The sequence below is a fragment of the Gigantopelta aegis genome, chromosome 4 (genome assembly GCF_016097555.1).
Source record: "Gigantopelta aegis isolate Gae_Host chromosome 4, Gae_host_genome, whole genome shotgun sequence".
Classification (NCBI taxonomy): Eukaryota; Metazoa; Mollusca; class Gastropoda; order Neomphalida; family Peltospiridae; genus Gigantopelta; species Gigantopelta aegis.
The window spans coordinates 89,099,610-89,117,612 of NC_054702.1; the positions used below are offsets into that span (position 1 = coordinate 89,099,610).

The window sequence follows — 18,003 nt, forward strand, 5'->3', positions numbered from 1 at the left end:
AAGTTTAATTGAACTGAACAGTTGAATTCGACTAGACTGTCCACTGAGGTTACCTAAGCTGACTGTGTAAGAACTGGGAATATGCAGGTGTGTAACAAATAGGATGTGTAACAAATGTAAGACAACCCTTAGGATAGCGTGATTGGACCTCAGTTAGAAATAAGCATGACAATCAAGTTCAAAACGAATGAAAACGCACAATCACAGCTCTCTGTGAATGAAACCACATACTACTTACTGTTACTACAAATCGCCCTGTAAGAATATACCAAATGGACGTCCTCATTATCAGCAGCTCAAGGGAAAAGATTCAACAATTAAAGGGACATTCCTGAGTTTTCTGCAATTTTAAAGATGTTATCGACTAACAGAGACGTTTTGACGACTATAAGTACATATCAAATATATTTTTCTGCATAAAATATTAGTGGCTGTATAGTAAACGTATTTTAGATCGCTCTAGTATTTGTACTAGATTCAATTTCATTTTATTTCCTAAAAAAGATTTTTTCGTACGTACGAAATTATTTGAAGACAAAATCCAGTTTGAGCTTCTTATAAATATTAAGACGACCAGAAACACATTGAATATACAGACACTGATGTTCCAAACAAGAAAATGTATTTAATATGTAAGTTTAATCGTAGAAATATTTTATTAGTCGGAAACATCGTACAATGCAGCAAACTCGGGAATGTCCCTTTAAACTAAATGGTAGTTTCAAGTTGTTTGAGGAGAGGGAATGTGGCTCGTGCCGACACTTGATATTATTTATTTTTAGTGTTGGAAACGAATGTCGCGTTTAGTCACTGTGCATGCATATTATTGTATATGTTAAATTGCCACATGATATACATATTGTAACTATTATCATATCGTGAACATTTCTTCAAAGATTCGCACACGTCCTCGTGTTGCTCAAACAGACGCTTAGTTACAAATAAAAACAAACAATCATGAGCAAATTATATGCACACACACACACACACGCGCGCGCGCGTACATATACATACACACACACACATATACACACGGAGAGAGAGATACACACACATACATTCACACACGTACACACACACACATGTACATATACATACACACACATATACACACATAGGCACACATACACACACACACACACACACACACGGAGAGATACACATACACACACATAGACACGCACACACATATACACATGTACATATACATACACACACACACTCACACTCACACACACACACACACATACATACACAAACACACACGCAAATACACACATATACATATAAATATACATATAAATATATATACACACACATACACATATACATATACATACACACACACACACACAGACACAGATACATATACATATACATATACATATACATACACACACACTCACACACACACACACACACACACACACACAAACACATAGACACACATATACATATGCATATACATATAAATATATATATACACACATACACATACACATATACATATACATATACATACTGTATACTGTCGTGTATGTTTGTTTTATGGGTTTTTAAATAAAATATTTATAAAAGTATTTATTTATTTATTTTAAAATTAATTTATTTACTATTTGTATTGAATGTAATTGTAGGATTCTAGCTCTCCCACCCCCCCACCCCCCACCCCAATCTTGATTATCTTCTCGCTTCTCTAATGAGTTAACAAGCCTAGCTGTAACACTGAGATAAATAGCGAACAAGCAGAAGAACGCGATTTGCCAAAGACGTGATGAAAGACGGTCGAAATCAGCAGAGAGTGACAGTTAGAAGTCAATATCCAAAGTCTTGCCGTCAGACTCCTACAAAGACATCTGTTTTTTTATAGCGCGATCGCCTACAGTTGGAAGACTTAACGGGCATTTGCGTGCTTGCGTTACCCTTCCGTATTCAAACACTTCTATTGGATTCTCAGGCTAAATACCTTGATCCATTGGCCAAAACTAGCTTTGGTCACCAGGAATTTTTTTCCTAGAGCCAAGAGTATCTTGTATGTCACAGTTGATGGGGAAATTTCAAAAATGAATGTGTGAGTTTTGCTTTCAATGTTTGGTCTTTCTACACGAAATCACACTCTCTAAATCCCCCCAAGTTTGACGCTTTCTTCCCCGTTGTTTTCCTACGATTGTTAGACAAACATACAAAGTAAATGTCCCGCCTGTTGAGGGCACGGTTGAATAGCGCCGACTACAATATAATGTGCGCAGCACACACGCCGTAATGTCACGACATACAGACGGTCGCCTTCCTAGTAACGTGGGTCGGGCTGACTGAAATCCCACCCTCATAACGCGCGCTCCGTAGCCGGCAAAACACAGACCACCGCCTCACGCACTGCTTGTGAAACGGAGAACGCCAGCTACTATAAATAACCGGTTTTCTTCAATGGTGTATCACCTTTCATTCGTTTATTCGAGCGCTCTTTTATTACATGAAACACTTCTCGTACCTAGCCCCGACTTACATATTCCTGTAATGAAGACGCGTGGTCGGGTGTATAAAGTCCTTGACAGGTGGATGGACTCCTGCTGTTGGCGAGAGGAACTCAGGTTGTGAAAGCTTCTGGCTGAAATATTCGCTTCCGGATGTAGTGTAGGGACATCGTAATCAAAAGACTTATGTTGGCAGGAGTGGACTTGCTTCTTCCAGTTTTGGTTCTGTCCAGTCTCTGTGGAATCTCATGGGGTCGAAATTGTTCTGAGGGTGCTTGCCCCGGGGCGAGGCCCCGCGCTTCCAGCGGGTGTTGTCCTGCCCTGAAGGACCAGGTGTGTGGTCCTGAGAATTCACTACAGCTACAGTGTGACTCTGGGCTAGGGTACCGATGTCTGAACGAGCAAGGACGAAATGCCACAGACGAAGGAACCTGTCAGGGTAGGTCATTTTATTGATCAGGCATGGATCCAAGGGGTGGTTCCAGGAGTGCTCACTTCCCCTCAGACTCTGAGGTGTCGTGATAATCTAATGTTTAATGGATGTATGTAATCTTTCTTTAGTTGAAAGTGGTCGGTTCAAATATTCTGGTTAGCTGGATGTTTATAGGATATGTTGTCATATATATTATATATGTTATGTACGGTACCTCCTTTTTCAAATAATATCCCATCCCTAGAAAAAATCCTGCACCCATTCCCAATGAAACCTTAATATAGAGACAGAATGCATCGAACCGAATTCGAAGACAGGCTTTTGGCAGGTCCTTAGTCAGGAAGGAGATCATCAGGTGCACTTGAAAGGTTTGTAAGGACCATGTACCCATAAAGAGTTCAGAGTCCGTCTGTCTATCCATACACGCATAATCCAGCATATGGATCTACTTGACGAAAACATTAAACAGTTAACTGAAATCAATTCTTAACGGTCAAGGCTGCTAACTATAGAACTATCACGTTGTTGTCAGTACTTACTGTTTTAAATGTCACATATTTTCAGCATTTTGTTTTGCAATTATTCTATGTACAGCGCATCTCAAACAAAACTATAGTGAACTATTTTAGTATTAACTTTAATACTTTAAGTACTTAAGTATTATCATTTAACATGCCTATACTTGTATAATCAACACACTGAATTCCTTTTCACTAATTAAAAGATTTTCTTAAATAATCTATACGTATGAGCATACATATTGTTGAACATTAAATTATATACATGTAGAATGTTGTATTTGTTACTGAGATTAGTATAGCACGTATGAGACATATTTATGGTGGAATATCCAACTGACCAGTTTAATTATTTGAATACTTATTTAACTTATGTATTATTTATTCAGATGATCTACCAGGCATCGCTGTATTTATATCATTTAACATGTCAGTACCTGTTCAATCAAAACGTATGCTATTTTATTAATTCAAAGATTTCCCCAAATAATCTAGACTGACTAACAATTATATAATGTTTCATATTAAATTATACATAATGATGAATTTGCTAATGTAGATAAGTGATTTTGAAGGGTTTTTCAAGCTTAAATTGCTTTCCCGTGTGTTTAGCTTAAAAGGAATTCCCCAGCAACAACAGACATATTAACAGTGAATCAAGAAATAAACACGGTAGCCACGCTGAAAGAAGTATGCGTGGACTCTTACTCCGCGGCGTATTAGCTGTTATGAATTTGCAATGGCGACCAGTGGGTACACAGTGGGCTATTCAATGATTCTTGCAATTCAAACACCAGGTGACAACGGCATGATCTGGGCCACGAACCCTTTGTCAGCTCACATTCGTTCTGTCGTCAGTTGTAAGAAACTACATCATTCTAAAAAGTATTAAAGGCGTTGCAAAATAGGCGACCTTCTTATTATTGTTGGACTGTATGACACGGAAATGTGTACGTGTATATAAATACAAAACATGGGCTCACTATGTACGGCTTGATACCAACCTTTAAAGTCTCTTCTAAGTCAAAACGAATATACGCAGTTTTTGTCATTATTGTTAATTAATTTCTGAAAATAATGTTTTAAAAGAATGTTTATAATACATTATATATATATGGTAGACTGCATCAAGAACGATACATACTTCCACCCCTCAAAAAACCAAACCAAACCAAACCAAAACAAAACCCCAAAACAACACCTCCACAAAAAAAAAATTATAGCAATAAAAATAAATAAGTGAATAAAATAAAAGAGCACCAACATTTATGGAAAGAATAATATTTTTCAATCACAATAAAAATGAAAACATTTTAAACATTCATATTATATAAAAACAAAATATGTTATTTTTCATGACCTTTCTTACAATATAGCTTTGCTATAATAGACTAAATTTCATTGAAAATTGACCAAAATTGAAATAATTTCCCTTCGAACTTTCATTTAAATTCTACCTTTGGTGGGGTTTTTTAAACATTTACTTTTTAGTTTTATGCAATATCTTCACTAAATCAGGATATAAAACAAATGTCACTCAACATGTTCGTACTATAAATGCATTATATTTTATATAAGCAAGCGAGTGAGTAAAAGTTTTACACGTGCGTATATACCATGAAGGTTTCACGCACGCCTGTCACGGGCTTAATCTGTGACTTTCGCCAGTAACTAAGTCCAGGCCAGGACGAGGGAGGGGTACGTTTGAGGTGGGCGGAATTTGGAAAAACAAATTTAGTGGTCGGTCAAAGACCTAAGTCCTAAAATCCTAACGACATTCTACACTTCTACACATGTCCGGACTAAGAATTTAAAATCAAAAGTTTTTGACTGCTCGGCCTAAAAGGTTTTAAGGTGATTTGAGCAATTGATCGGGCACCAAAGTGCGTTGGACTATTTATAAAAAAAATAAACATAAGAATTTTGAGCCGCGGCCGAAAATTTTTAAAGTCCAACTACGCCCAACTATAAGCAAGCATACTGTATATTGGGACCAATGAAATCTCCGTCTTCGTAGCTTATGATCATACTGAGGTGTTTTCGAATTAAGATATTAATAACAGTTTCTTCCATTGTTAGCTGAAACCTATCTTTATATTTTGTTTTATGCACCAAATTGTATATCATTGTAACTTTTATTGCACTTAATATTTTAAGATCAATTCATATGACCTAGATGAATGATAAAATCCCTAACATCTAATTCAATCACGATAAACCAGTGATAGGAAGACAGTTAGTAAGTTTTATTCTGTCCTACATGCCGAAGGAAAAAATTATAAACTGTTCTGAAAATGAAAGAAAGTGTAAATGTGTTATCAGTTTTGTAAAGACTTGAAATATTAAATATCTTATGAACAAAATACTTTTCAGATTGGATTTTTTGGTATGTTTTTGTGTGCTTTTTTCAGGTTCCCTATGTAATATGCATGTTTTAAAAGTTATGAATTAGAATACCATTTAATCCTTTATGTCATGTACGTAAAATATCAAGGTAGTTTGTTTGCTTTTTGTATTCAGTATTTGACTGAAAGCTATGCAATGGTGTGTATACTCTATAATTTGTCTTCTAACATATTTTTCTATCTGTATTCTTTTCTCTTTTCTTTACTTTCCTACGTAGTTACTAACGCTACAAACCTGCTGGAATTAACCGTAATGAAATTAAGCATACATCAAGTGATTTACTGCTCTAACGCAATATGCTTTATTTATTGAGATATTCCGAACAATGATGGCTTCACGCCGGTAAACGGCGTAACAGCTCATCGCGTGTACGGCTGTTTCTTAACAACACTTGAGTGCAGATCACTGGCAGGAATGTCTTGGCACACGATAGGCATTGATTTGTCTGCAGCGTTGTTTAGCCATGTCATTATGCGTGCTACAAACACCACGCTAGGCATTTGTTGATGCACAAACGTCTTCCTCCACTTTATTCATCTTGCTCAAGTTGCAAACACAGTTATGTAAAACGTCTGCAACAATTATACCATAACAACAGCTTCTGAAGGCTTTTTGTTAAGCTGTTATAAGTAAGCTTAAAATTACTGTCTTTGAAAAAATATGTCCGTGGTAAACGACTGCAGAAAAACAATAAGTTGTTAATTAAATAATTATAAAATTGTTTTTTTGTTTTTTTTTAAAGAGACTGTCCTGAGTTTGCAGTCATTGCAACATGTTTCTGACTAATAAATATCTTTCTAAATACTAAAATTACTTTTTTCTTATTTAGAATATCAGTCCAGAGGTTCCCAGTTGAGAGAAAAGTGGGATTCTGATATTTAAGGAAGAAAATGATAATCGAAATTAATTTTACTACGCATATTGCGCTTTTAAAAGTGGCGGGACGTAGCCCAGTGGTAAAGCGCTCGCTCGATGCGCGGTCGGTCTGGGATCGATCCCCGTCGGTGGGCCTGTTGGGCTATTTCTCGTTCCAGCCAGTGCACCACGACTGGTATATCAAAGGCCGTGGTATGTACTACCCCGTCTGTGGGATGGTGCATATAAAAGATCCCTTGCTGCTAATCGAAAAGAGTATCCCATGAAGTGGCGACCGCGAGTTTCCTCTCTCAATATCTGTGTGGTTCTTAACTATATGTCTGACGCCATATAACCGTGAATAAAATGTGCGTCGTTAAATAAAACATTTCTTTCTTTCTTTCTTTCTTTCTTTCTTTCTGCTTTTAAACTCTTTTTGACAGTGGTTCATGAGTGTGTCATCACGGCTATATGTATTCCACTGAACTCTGCGCTGCAGTGTGTTTTAATCATTGGAGTGTAGTTCCTAAACTGGATTTTACCTCCCAGTAATTTCGTACGTATGAATTTGTTTTTCTAACAAATATTATAAGGTTTGAGCTGCTACAAATATTGGAACGATGACAAACACATTAAAATACAGACACAGATATGCTATTGAAGAAATTGTATTTAATATGTAATTTTAATCGTCAAAATGTTATGTAACTGGGAACTATCTTAATAATTTCAGCAAACTCAAAACAGTCTTATTAATCTCTAACCTTTAATCACTAACCATTGACATTCGTCATCAACAGACAGAACAGATAGCTTAGAGCTGAGTGTTTATGCTAGAACTTCAACGAAAACTAGTTAAAAATATACAAACATTGATGAATAAGAGCGAATAAACCGGCTGTAACATACTCTAAATTCCTTTTTATTTTACAAATAAAAACCAAACAGTTGTGCCATAACCAAATCCACTGAAGGTTCACGCATGTCTATCTTGTCTCAGTAACCACTAACAACTAACCATTAACCTTTTGTACTGAACAGACAGTCCAGATAGCTGAGGTGTTTGCCCAGGGCAGGGTGTTTGAATCTTAATTGGATATAAGCACGAAAAAAAGTAGAAATTAAATGAAATACTTTGGGTGCAGCATATTTTGTAGCTTTGTTTGATGTATGTACATTTTTTCGCACACAGAACGTCACATACAGCAGCCTTATTATATCAGTCGCTGACCAGTCCTAAAGTCTAGAGGTTCCCAGTTGAGGGTACAGTGGGATTCTGGTATTTAACGAAGAAAATGATAATCACAAGTAAACTTAATACAAATAGTCCACTTTTAAACTCTTTTTGGACTTGGTTCACGAGTGTATACAATCACAGCTATATGTATTCTAATGAGCTTCTCTCTATGCTAAGTTTGATGTAGTAAATTGGTCTAAGTGGCAGTCATCTTTGAGGTGCGGGAAGGGTATAGACGAGGCACTAGACAGAGAACCAAGGAATCAACCACTAATTTTCCAAATATTCATGTGACTCTGCATTGTGCAGAGATACGGCTTTGGTCATGGATAACGGTTTTGTCGTTAAAATATTTCTTTGTTGTTTGTTTGTTGATTATTATAGTTATTTGAAACATTTTGATGTAATACGTATTATCTTCCGGATATAGTTTGTACTCGTGTAAATAACTCAATAAATTACTTCCATTGTATAATTATCAGTGATAAATTTATATAGGTCATAGGAATGTATGAGTTTGCAAAAGTGTGAATGTTTACAGAACCTGGGAATCTCTGTTATCATTCCCTTAATGCACTAATACCATGGAACCCTGCAGATATAGGCCAACAGGTGTGGAATACATCGTCGACAGTGTACGTCTAGGTTATTGCGTAGTATTTTTGAGATCATTAGCCAATAAAATTTCCATGGCAACAATTTATATGCACACATGTTTAATATTATGCGTTTTCACAATCATGTCAACATTAAATTTGTCAAACGTGAATCGGTTTTGAACAATATAATGTTCTCTATAAATCTATACCATGAAGTTACAATTTCTAAAAATCATGTGTTATTCTCCGACTACCAACTGTCACGACGGAGTTGGACAACTTGCCGATATCTCGATCTCTTTGACTGGACACTTACAACTCGATTCTCGTCGTATAACACTTCTACTACCGATTAGTTGTTAATCTGAGTGCATACGTCGTATGTCGGGAGTGGGAGGGGGGGGGGGGGTTACAATGCCACTGTCAAATTGGCCAACTCCGTCGTGACAGTTGATCGTCTGATCCTAGTATAGGACATACGCAAATATATTTTATTTTCAAGCTGTATTTAATGCCTTTTTTAATTAGAACTTTAAGTATTATACAAATAATCATGTTGGTCATGATAATTGATATGTGTCCCAAAATAATATCAAGCGGATTAAGCGACAATTATAAACACGTACTTACTAATGTGCTAATTAACAATCACATTATTTTTTAATAAAATTAATGAAGTCATCAATTACTACAGTTAATTATTTTTTAAAAGTTCCCTCTAATACCACTAGTTTGTGTTCTTAAAGGGACTATCCTGAGTTTGCAACCATTGTCACATATTTCCAAATAATAAATCCTTTTTAACAACTAAAGTTACATCTTGAATACAGTTTATTGTTCAGAATATCAATTTCTGTCTTCAGTTTCTGCTCTTCCATATATCATTTTGGCTACTACAAACATTAAAATAACAAGACACTGACATTTTAAACAAGAAAAAGTATTTAATCTGTAATTTTTGCTGTTAAAAACTGCTGTTAGTTGAAAACATGTTACAATGGCAGAAACTCGGGATAGTCTTTTTAAAATATTCAAAATTATTTTCCAAATATTTTTATTATTATGTTCACACATATATCATCTCAAATGATTTAATATAATTTTTATTTACCGATATAAAACGCACATAATTTTAGTATTTAGTTAATATTATCTTAATTTAACTTGGATGTGACAATCATCCTATAGACAAATGGGATATATCGTCTTGTATAGTGATTGTAATCGTTCTCCTTTAGACGAATCAAATGACAGTTAATTGTTAAGAACTACCATTGTATGTTGTCTTGTACATAGATACAAAGTAATAGTTTTGTCGTTTAGAACTTATTTGCAATACTTTGGCCTCATAGAATAAATTTATCACTAAATGATACACACATTCTTATCGTAAACTCATAAAAGTAAGGGGTTAAATAAAACTGGTATCATGTTTGAAACTAAATATAATATATATTCTCTGTATTAATGCATAGTGGAACGAGCTTGCAGATAGTGATCACACTGTGACACTCATTGACGAATGTTTTGCATACATGCTGCTCAAACATGCGTTTTATTGACGTAATAGTACTGCTGTAACAAACGTTTGGACTGCCCACTCTTGATATGAGTGTGTCTATACTATACTGTTTTGCATGAATAGCTTGGGTCATACTGTTTTGCTGTTACTAATATTTAAACGTACATACATATGAATATGTAGCAAACAGTTCGTGTATAAGACAACATTTGATAATGAAAACTGAGGATATTGTGGATACTGTTTAACAGAAATATTTGTAAAACAACACATTTGTTTCGTATAGATCTACCCTGTATAATATATATATATTAAACGTCATTTGCTGTTTTGAAATATAATTTAGCCCGTATAGTATCATTTGTACGATGATGTTTTTTAAATATATGATTTGTTAGTAAACTTCCAAGGGTCACAGTTTTACGAATACATTTTGTTCTGTTTGGCATAGTTTTGTTATTATTTTGAGTGAACAGTACTGTTAAACCTTTTTTGTTATGGTGTGTATATGTTGAAGTCGAATAGCGGGAAAAGTATGACACACAAAACAAAACCAGTTTATTGTGTTGTTTATTGAGGATTACTACCATACATAATTTAAGCTTATCATTCTTAATGACCGAATATGTATGTGTAAAAATTAGATTACAGATGAGGAATTAAAAAACAATTGTTTTTTCCTTTAAAAATATGTTTTACATTATAATCATTTTAGAAAAAGAAAAAAACCCAACCCAAAAACGAAAAAAGAAAAAGAAAAAGATTTAATTTTCCAACGAAAAAAAGGTATGTTGTATTTCACATGTCAAAATACTATTTGTTCAACAACAAAGTCCAATTTTCGCACAAACATCGATTGCGCAGATACGGGGCAGTTGTTTTATTACCGAACGCATGTGGCCGCCATCACGACTTCGTAGTGTGTTGATGAGACGATGTGTTGATTCACGTCACGGTGAGGTCGTGCCATGACAAGCACGGTGTTGCCATCCACAAACACAGCAGAAAACAAAACACACATCTGAAAAGTCAGGCCGCAAATGAGTGGTCATTGCGGCACAATATATATTTGAGCTCTCCTTATTAAATGTTGAAAGAAAAACATTCATATTTTAAAGGCAAGTCACAAGAGAAACAACATCGTGCACTTTAGGCTAAATAGTGTGATTTTTCAACAAAACACCGCTTAATTTGTAATTCTCTGTGAGTTTAACAAACATTAGTGTTGGTCCGCAAAAAGATGAAGTTTAATTTGTTCGGAATGGCCTTTCCGCAAAAAAAGAAATTAGAACTTAAATGAACTTGATGGTACCAATTTCGAAATTATTTCATTAAGTTTCGGTGTCTGAAATCTAAGCAAATTACAGTTTTACTTTCTGCAAGATTCATTTCTAAAAGGACTATTTAAATATTGAAAGTCCCGTGCAAGTTAGTCTTGGTAGTGGCAGTCCTCTTGTTACGGATCACCTAGAGGAGTGACAGTACTCCTAAAATAGAACACCTACTGGTGGATCATAGAAGCAATCACGACTGCCTAAAATGTCATTTTGATTCTACCTTTGGCAGAGATACGATTTTGATCACGGAATACGGTTTTATCATTCATATTTATGGACGTGCCATATAAAAAAAAGTAATTGTATTTATAATGATTTACGAGCCCCAGTCTAGTGTATACGAGAAGTTGTTTTGTTTAACAACACCACTAGAGCACATTGATTTATTAATCATGTCAAACAGTCTAGTGTATACACGCAACAACCACAATACACGTTTCCACTGACCTATACCCTTTCACCAAGGTCAGACAAACACGAATAGAAGATGGTGATATGAAATTATCGTGCTTGTATCCAGCTGAGCTTTGTACATGTCATAGTAAAACCAGGAAAAGTTTGTTTTATTTAACTACACCACTAGAGCACATTGCTTAATTAATAATCGGCTATTGGATGTCAAAGATTTGGTAATTCTGGCACATAGTCATCAAAGGAAACCGATTACATTTTTCCTAATGCAGCAAGGGATCTTTTATATGCACTTTTCCACAGACAGGAAAACACATACCACGGCCTTTGTCCAGTTGTGCTGCACTGGTTGGAACGAGAAAACCCCCAATTAGTTCAATGGATCCACCGAACTGGTTCGATCCTTCGACGCAAGCTAAATCCCGCCTTAGTAAAACAAGACAAGAACTCGGGAAGTCTACCCAGAACGGAGAACTACGTAAACGAAGGGAGTGGGATAGGGTTCGTAAATTAGTATAGCCCTACCTCTATAGGATAAGATTATTTCACTAATAAACGTAACACAAAAATTAGGGGTATATGAATGAATTTAACTGTATGTAAGAATGATCTATGCCCGTGACCCTTAATTAGGCTATATAAGACCAAATCCACTTGTTGGATTCTATTTGCAGTGATAAGTAAGGATGGATGGATTGATGGATGGACCAGCTGATGAAAGAGGAATATATGACTATGTGAGTGGCTGAAAGGCTGGTGAACCTAATGGATGAATGGAATATCCTAACGGCAGTGCATGTGAACAGAAAACAATGCAGAAATAGTAATCTCGGTGCACGAGGACTTAAAAGACAAATAAGGTGTTTGAACAATATTTCTGTTTCCCGGCTGACAAGAAAGATGTTGAAGAGGGATTTCACCTCAACATAGGAGTGTTAAAGAACCACAACTAATATTGGCGACGTCAACAGCTTTATTTGAACATATCGATTTACAATTGGAAAGCCAGCAAAGGCGTCACATTGTCAATGTAACGACACTAAGCTTGAATTGTAAAACCTTTTTGATCTTAAGCTCACGAATTGCCCGACATTTCTATTATTTGAGCAACTAAATGAAACGTTATTCATCAGTAATAAGCTGAGAAAAAAGACACTTAAAGAATTTCAGAATTAACATTTAGAATTGTAAATTGTTTAAAAGGAATTGGTATACAGATTACATGTGTAATTACTTGTTTTATCCATATAATATCGTCTTTTCAAACTGAATACCTAGTTACCTTTATTTAGAAAATATATTGAACTTTTATGATTAATTGATTAATATATAATTTCTAGGCCCTATATACAATGAGTAAAAATGCTGTTTGAAGTGTTTGATCTCCTGCTAATATTTGGACGACCAGTAACGTGTATATAAACATTGTTATTCTAAGCAAGACAATGTGATTAATATATAATAAACTTAATCGTTTTAAAAATCCTTTAGCTGAAATTTGTTTTATGGCTATAAAGTCAGGAACGTCCCTTTAACAAATCATATTTCGAAAATATTTAAAAATAATTATATATTATTTTTCTCTTAAAAAAAAACACTTTTAGAAATAATTAAGTAAAAATGCAACAAAGGCGCATATACATTTTAATACTTTTGCCTTTTGAATTATATATAACCGACGACGTTCTTTTAATGAGGAAATACCAGGCCAACAGAAATATAGCAGCTTAATGTTTAAGCCCTAAACTGGTTTTATTTTGAAATATATCAAGTTAGCAGCTTCCTTACCAGGTTTTGTAACTTTGATTTCCTTCTTTGTCAAGATCTTAATGGTTTGTTTGTTTGGGTTGTTGTTGTTTTTTGGTGTGGGGGTTGTTGTTTATTGTTGTTGTTGTTTTTGTTTTTTGTTGTTGTTGTTTTTGTTTTTTGTTGTTGTTTTGGGGAGTTTTTTGGGGGGCGTGGTGGAGTGGGTTTTTTGGAGGGTCTCGTAATGCTTTACTTTGTGGTTTTCATTTGTTTTTGACATTTAAAAAATTACAAAATGTGACATACTTTTATTCGTTTGTTCACCTTTGAAACAGACCATCTAACTATTGCCATTTTGCATCACGCTATAATAGTGACATGGCATACCAATGAGACCATTCTTTTACACTCATACGTTCTGTGTCTGTTTTGCGGGATTGTTTGTTGAAGAAAAACATATTTGCTAACGGCTGTTGCGAATATTTCTCATTGTTATGAACTACCATCCAGATAATTAGCAGGCAGAGGAATAACCTAGAAACGTCGAGTCACACTTCTTTCCGCATGTTAGAGTTTTGTTTCTATTCATAACCTCATAAATCTTAAAGACATAACAGGCAATCGTTAAATAGTTCGTGTCATTCACAGCTGCTACATTTCCCACCCCTTAGGAAATGGCGACGACTCCAGTTAAAAGGGAAACGATTCCATAACACATTTCTGTGGAATGCAACAGGAATATTACCACATTGCTGCGAGTAGTAAATACATTTATTACAAAGAGTTTTATTCCAACTGTTGTAGAATCGCTAGCAGGATATAGCTCAGTGATAGAAGTGTGGGTAAGCGCAGGATCGATTCCCGTCAACGCCATGCTATGCTCAGTCCTGTATATCATCCGTGCTTATGAAAACCTTTATTCTAAACTTTAACATTATGGCAACTCCATACGAACTGTATGCGTGTGGCGTAATTAGAGATCGAGTCTAAACTCTGAAAGTTTCATAAGCACCGTCCCTGGATTCTGCAATAGTTTACAAAATAGAGGAAAGCGGTAAAAAAAATTTAAATAACTTTTAAGAAATCAGCATACAATAAAGAAAGTGTCCTGAGCTTGTTGCCATTTGTAAGGAGGTACCGACTAACAAAGACTTATTAACGACTCAAATACGTTTTCGTATCTGGAATATTAATGTATATATGTTCAATATGTGTTTGATCGTCCTAGTAGTCGGGTTGCCAGATGCCAAAATTTGACCTAACCTTGAACTAGGGTACATACGATGTTTTATGGTGGTTTTATGTCATTTAGGGTATCCTGAATCGGAAATTGCATGATGACACTCTGTCATCACTGAGCAGTTTATTTTACGGCCATTTTAAAAACACCTCCCCCAGGCCAAAAAATTACTGTTTTTCAGTTAGGCCTATTGCGTCTTACTATAATATCCTATAGGTACCAAGTTATTACAAGATTTCTCACTATTTAGATATATTTTACAAACATTAAAGAATTAAAAAAATATATATATAGCAACATGAAAGTGGAGTTTACTAGTAGCCATCTTGGTTTTCAAAATGGCCGCCATTGCAAATTTTATTTTTTCAATACTACCACACCCAGCCAAAACTAAACTTTGTTTTAAAGTGGTATAAAGGTAGTTAGACATGATTCCATGATCAATAAATATACATGAATATTTGTAATCTGTATATTATATATTAAAACTATTGTAAAATAACAATTGTATTTATTGATTATATGTCCAAGAACCACTTGAAACAGCATCTTTCAAAAGAAATTTTACTGAAAAAAAATATTTCTTATAAACATTTGAGACGTATCTATATAAAATTATCTGCATCACATGTATGATATATAAAGTGAACTTTCTTACATATATAAATGCAGGCATATTAAAATAGACCGGTAGCTGTCAAATTACATTGGCTAATATAACGTTTATGCGGTCACAGTTTGCACATTAAACACGGTACAGATGAAATAACATATTTATGATAGTGCTTAGAAAGGGAAGTCTTAATCTCATCAATATTTTTGTAAAATACTTATACGGTTCCTTGCTTTAAATATCATTCTATGCACATCTTTGTGCTCATTCAGATCTTCCTTCATTTATGGAAGCTGTAGCGCATGTCTTACTACAGATGGTGTTGAAACCATATACTCTGTAGACAAAACACTTTACAGTGATTCATGGTTGAATATCACGACTATTGTAACTTCTTTTGGAAACATTTTTTTTGAAGAGATACCATATTTAATATGCTAATGGAAGATTCGTAATCATCACTTCACACACTTTTACATGTTTATACTACTTTTATATATTAGTAGATTAGCGCATATTTTTGTCAGACTTTATTTGAAAGGGTTTTATTTTGAATGCCAAGTCCTTCTACAATAATCACCAAATGTTAATTAGCAACCTCCTTCTTTGAAAGACAATTTTTACTGGAAAATGTGATATACATTTACGATGTCATTACTATTCTTCATCAGTGTAATTTTCATCATCATGCATAGTCTTTAGGAGTATTACAAATGTCCGGTGCCATACATTGTCAGAAAATGGTGCAAGATAACCCTTGACATTAACAGTCATTCCTGAGCAGGCATTTTAGCAAAGCAGTCACATGTATATATGTTCAATATGTTTTTGATCATCCTAGTAGTATAGTGTTTGCAATAACTCAAACGTGATATTATTTCCCAGTAAATATTTTTAGTACATGCGAACTTATTAAGAGGTAAAATTCATTTTGGACTACTACAAACATTAGGAAAGGAAAAATATTAAATATACCGATACTGATACTGATATGCAATTTTATTCGTTAAAAAGGCTTTGTTAGTCGGAAGCTTGTTAGTCCAGCAGCAACCCTGGACAGTCTCGTTAATACAGGGTGTTTTAAACTGTATTCAAAGAGCACCTTTTAAAAGGCTTTGGTGCAACTGTCATAATTAAACCCACAAAAAACCCCAAACAAACCAGAATTAAGGCATAGAAATAAATGGACCTCTTCAGACTAAAAAGAAACCTTTTCCTATTTTTCCGGTGAGGGGGAGGGGGTGCGCTCTTGCCTTTCACTAGGTACATCCCTCCATGTGGCAATAAATATTCACTATCACATCATGTACTGAGGTGTCATTTAACATACATTTCCTATTGTCATTCAGTGGCCACATAATCCTTTACCTCCGTAACTGCAAAGAATTAAACACATTTGGTATTAATATCTTAGATTACACGGAGACAAATACCCTTGTGTATAAACATGATATAGTTGTTATTATAATCCTGACGTTTTTGCATTAGGGTAGCTAGGATTTTATATCGAGTATATCGAGGGGCTACCCACATTGGGAGGTGGGGGATCCACATTGTTTATGAATCTGTTAATTTCGGCTTTACACGTGTTATGGGGCAAAGGCAAAGATAAAAAGGTGGTGGAGGGGGGAAGAGTCAGTAGGAGCATAGCCTTTATGCCCCCCCCCCCCCCCGCCCCCTCCCGGCAACGCTATTGCAAATTAAATGTTATTATTTACAATCGACTGGACATTTTAATGCAACTCATTTCATGGGTGGCATGATATGTTCAAACAACGAGCTAGAGATAATCCGGTCCTTGAAGACATAAAATCCTCGATGTCATTACACGACACGTTTGTGTGTGTGTGAGAGAGACTACAAAAGTCCTTTAATCAGTTTCCACTTCGACTGTAAGAGAGTTACGTTTTAACGGAAGGTAACCCCCTTACGTAAACTTATCAAACAGCTCTGGATAAAGTTACTTGTGCGTATGTAACAACGAATGAATGAATGAATGTTTAATGACACCCCAGCACAAAAATACACGTTTTATATGTTCTATATATCCCATCCTGTTAAAAAAATAGTTACATCCTAAGTATACGAAAGCTAAACTAATTGACAAATAAAGCAGCAAACATCATTATTAAAATTGTAAAGGAAATTTTATAATGAATATGTATGCCTAAGCAGGTCCCAAGCACTACTTTATCTGACGCACTGATAAAGTAATTATATTTTTTGGACAGTATTTATTTCATATACTAGTATGTTAGTCCTTCTGGAGTTCAAGATCTATATATTATGCATGTTTTGGAGGTCATAATAGGCACGCTTCTGTTCTGAGACGAAAACAACGTGATGTAGCTAACTTTGCCAATGTCAGATAATTTCTTATCTCCCTGTGGAGTCTATGCGATATAGTAAATTAGGTATTTTATTTAAGAAACGAATAGCAGTATGTTCATACGTCAAGTTCAACGCGCCTTAATATCATGTGTTATTTGAAGTGTTTCAGTTCTTCTAATAGTGTGTTTTTCACTAATTCTGTTAAGTGTCTAGTTCATGTATCTTCTGACTCTGAATAATTTGAACCATGAGACCACCATCTGGTTAATTAAACACTGTTT

General features: G+C 35.0%; 1 protein-coding gene across 1 annotated transcript in view; it reads left to right on the forward strand.

Moving 5' to 3' along the window:
- The first annotated feature begins 2,400 nt into the window (after nt 1-2,400).
- Nucleotides 2,401-18,003, forward strand: part of LOC121371356 — a 40,240-nt gene continuing 24,637 nt past the window's right edge. Inside the window, exon 1 of the mRNA XM_041497181.1 lies at nt 2,401-2,913. Within this exon, the coding sequence (XP_041353115.1) occupies nt 2,661-2,913 (253 nt within the window). The 5' untranslated portion in view covers nt 2,401-2,660. The remainder of the gene's footprint in view (nt 2,914-18,003) is intronic.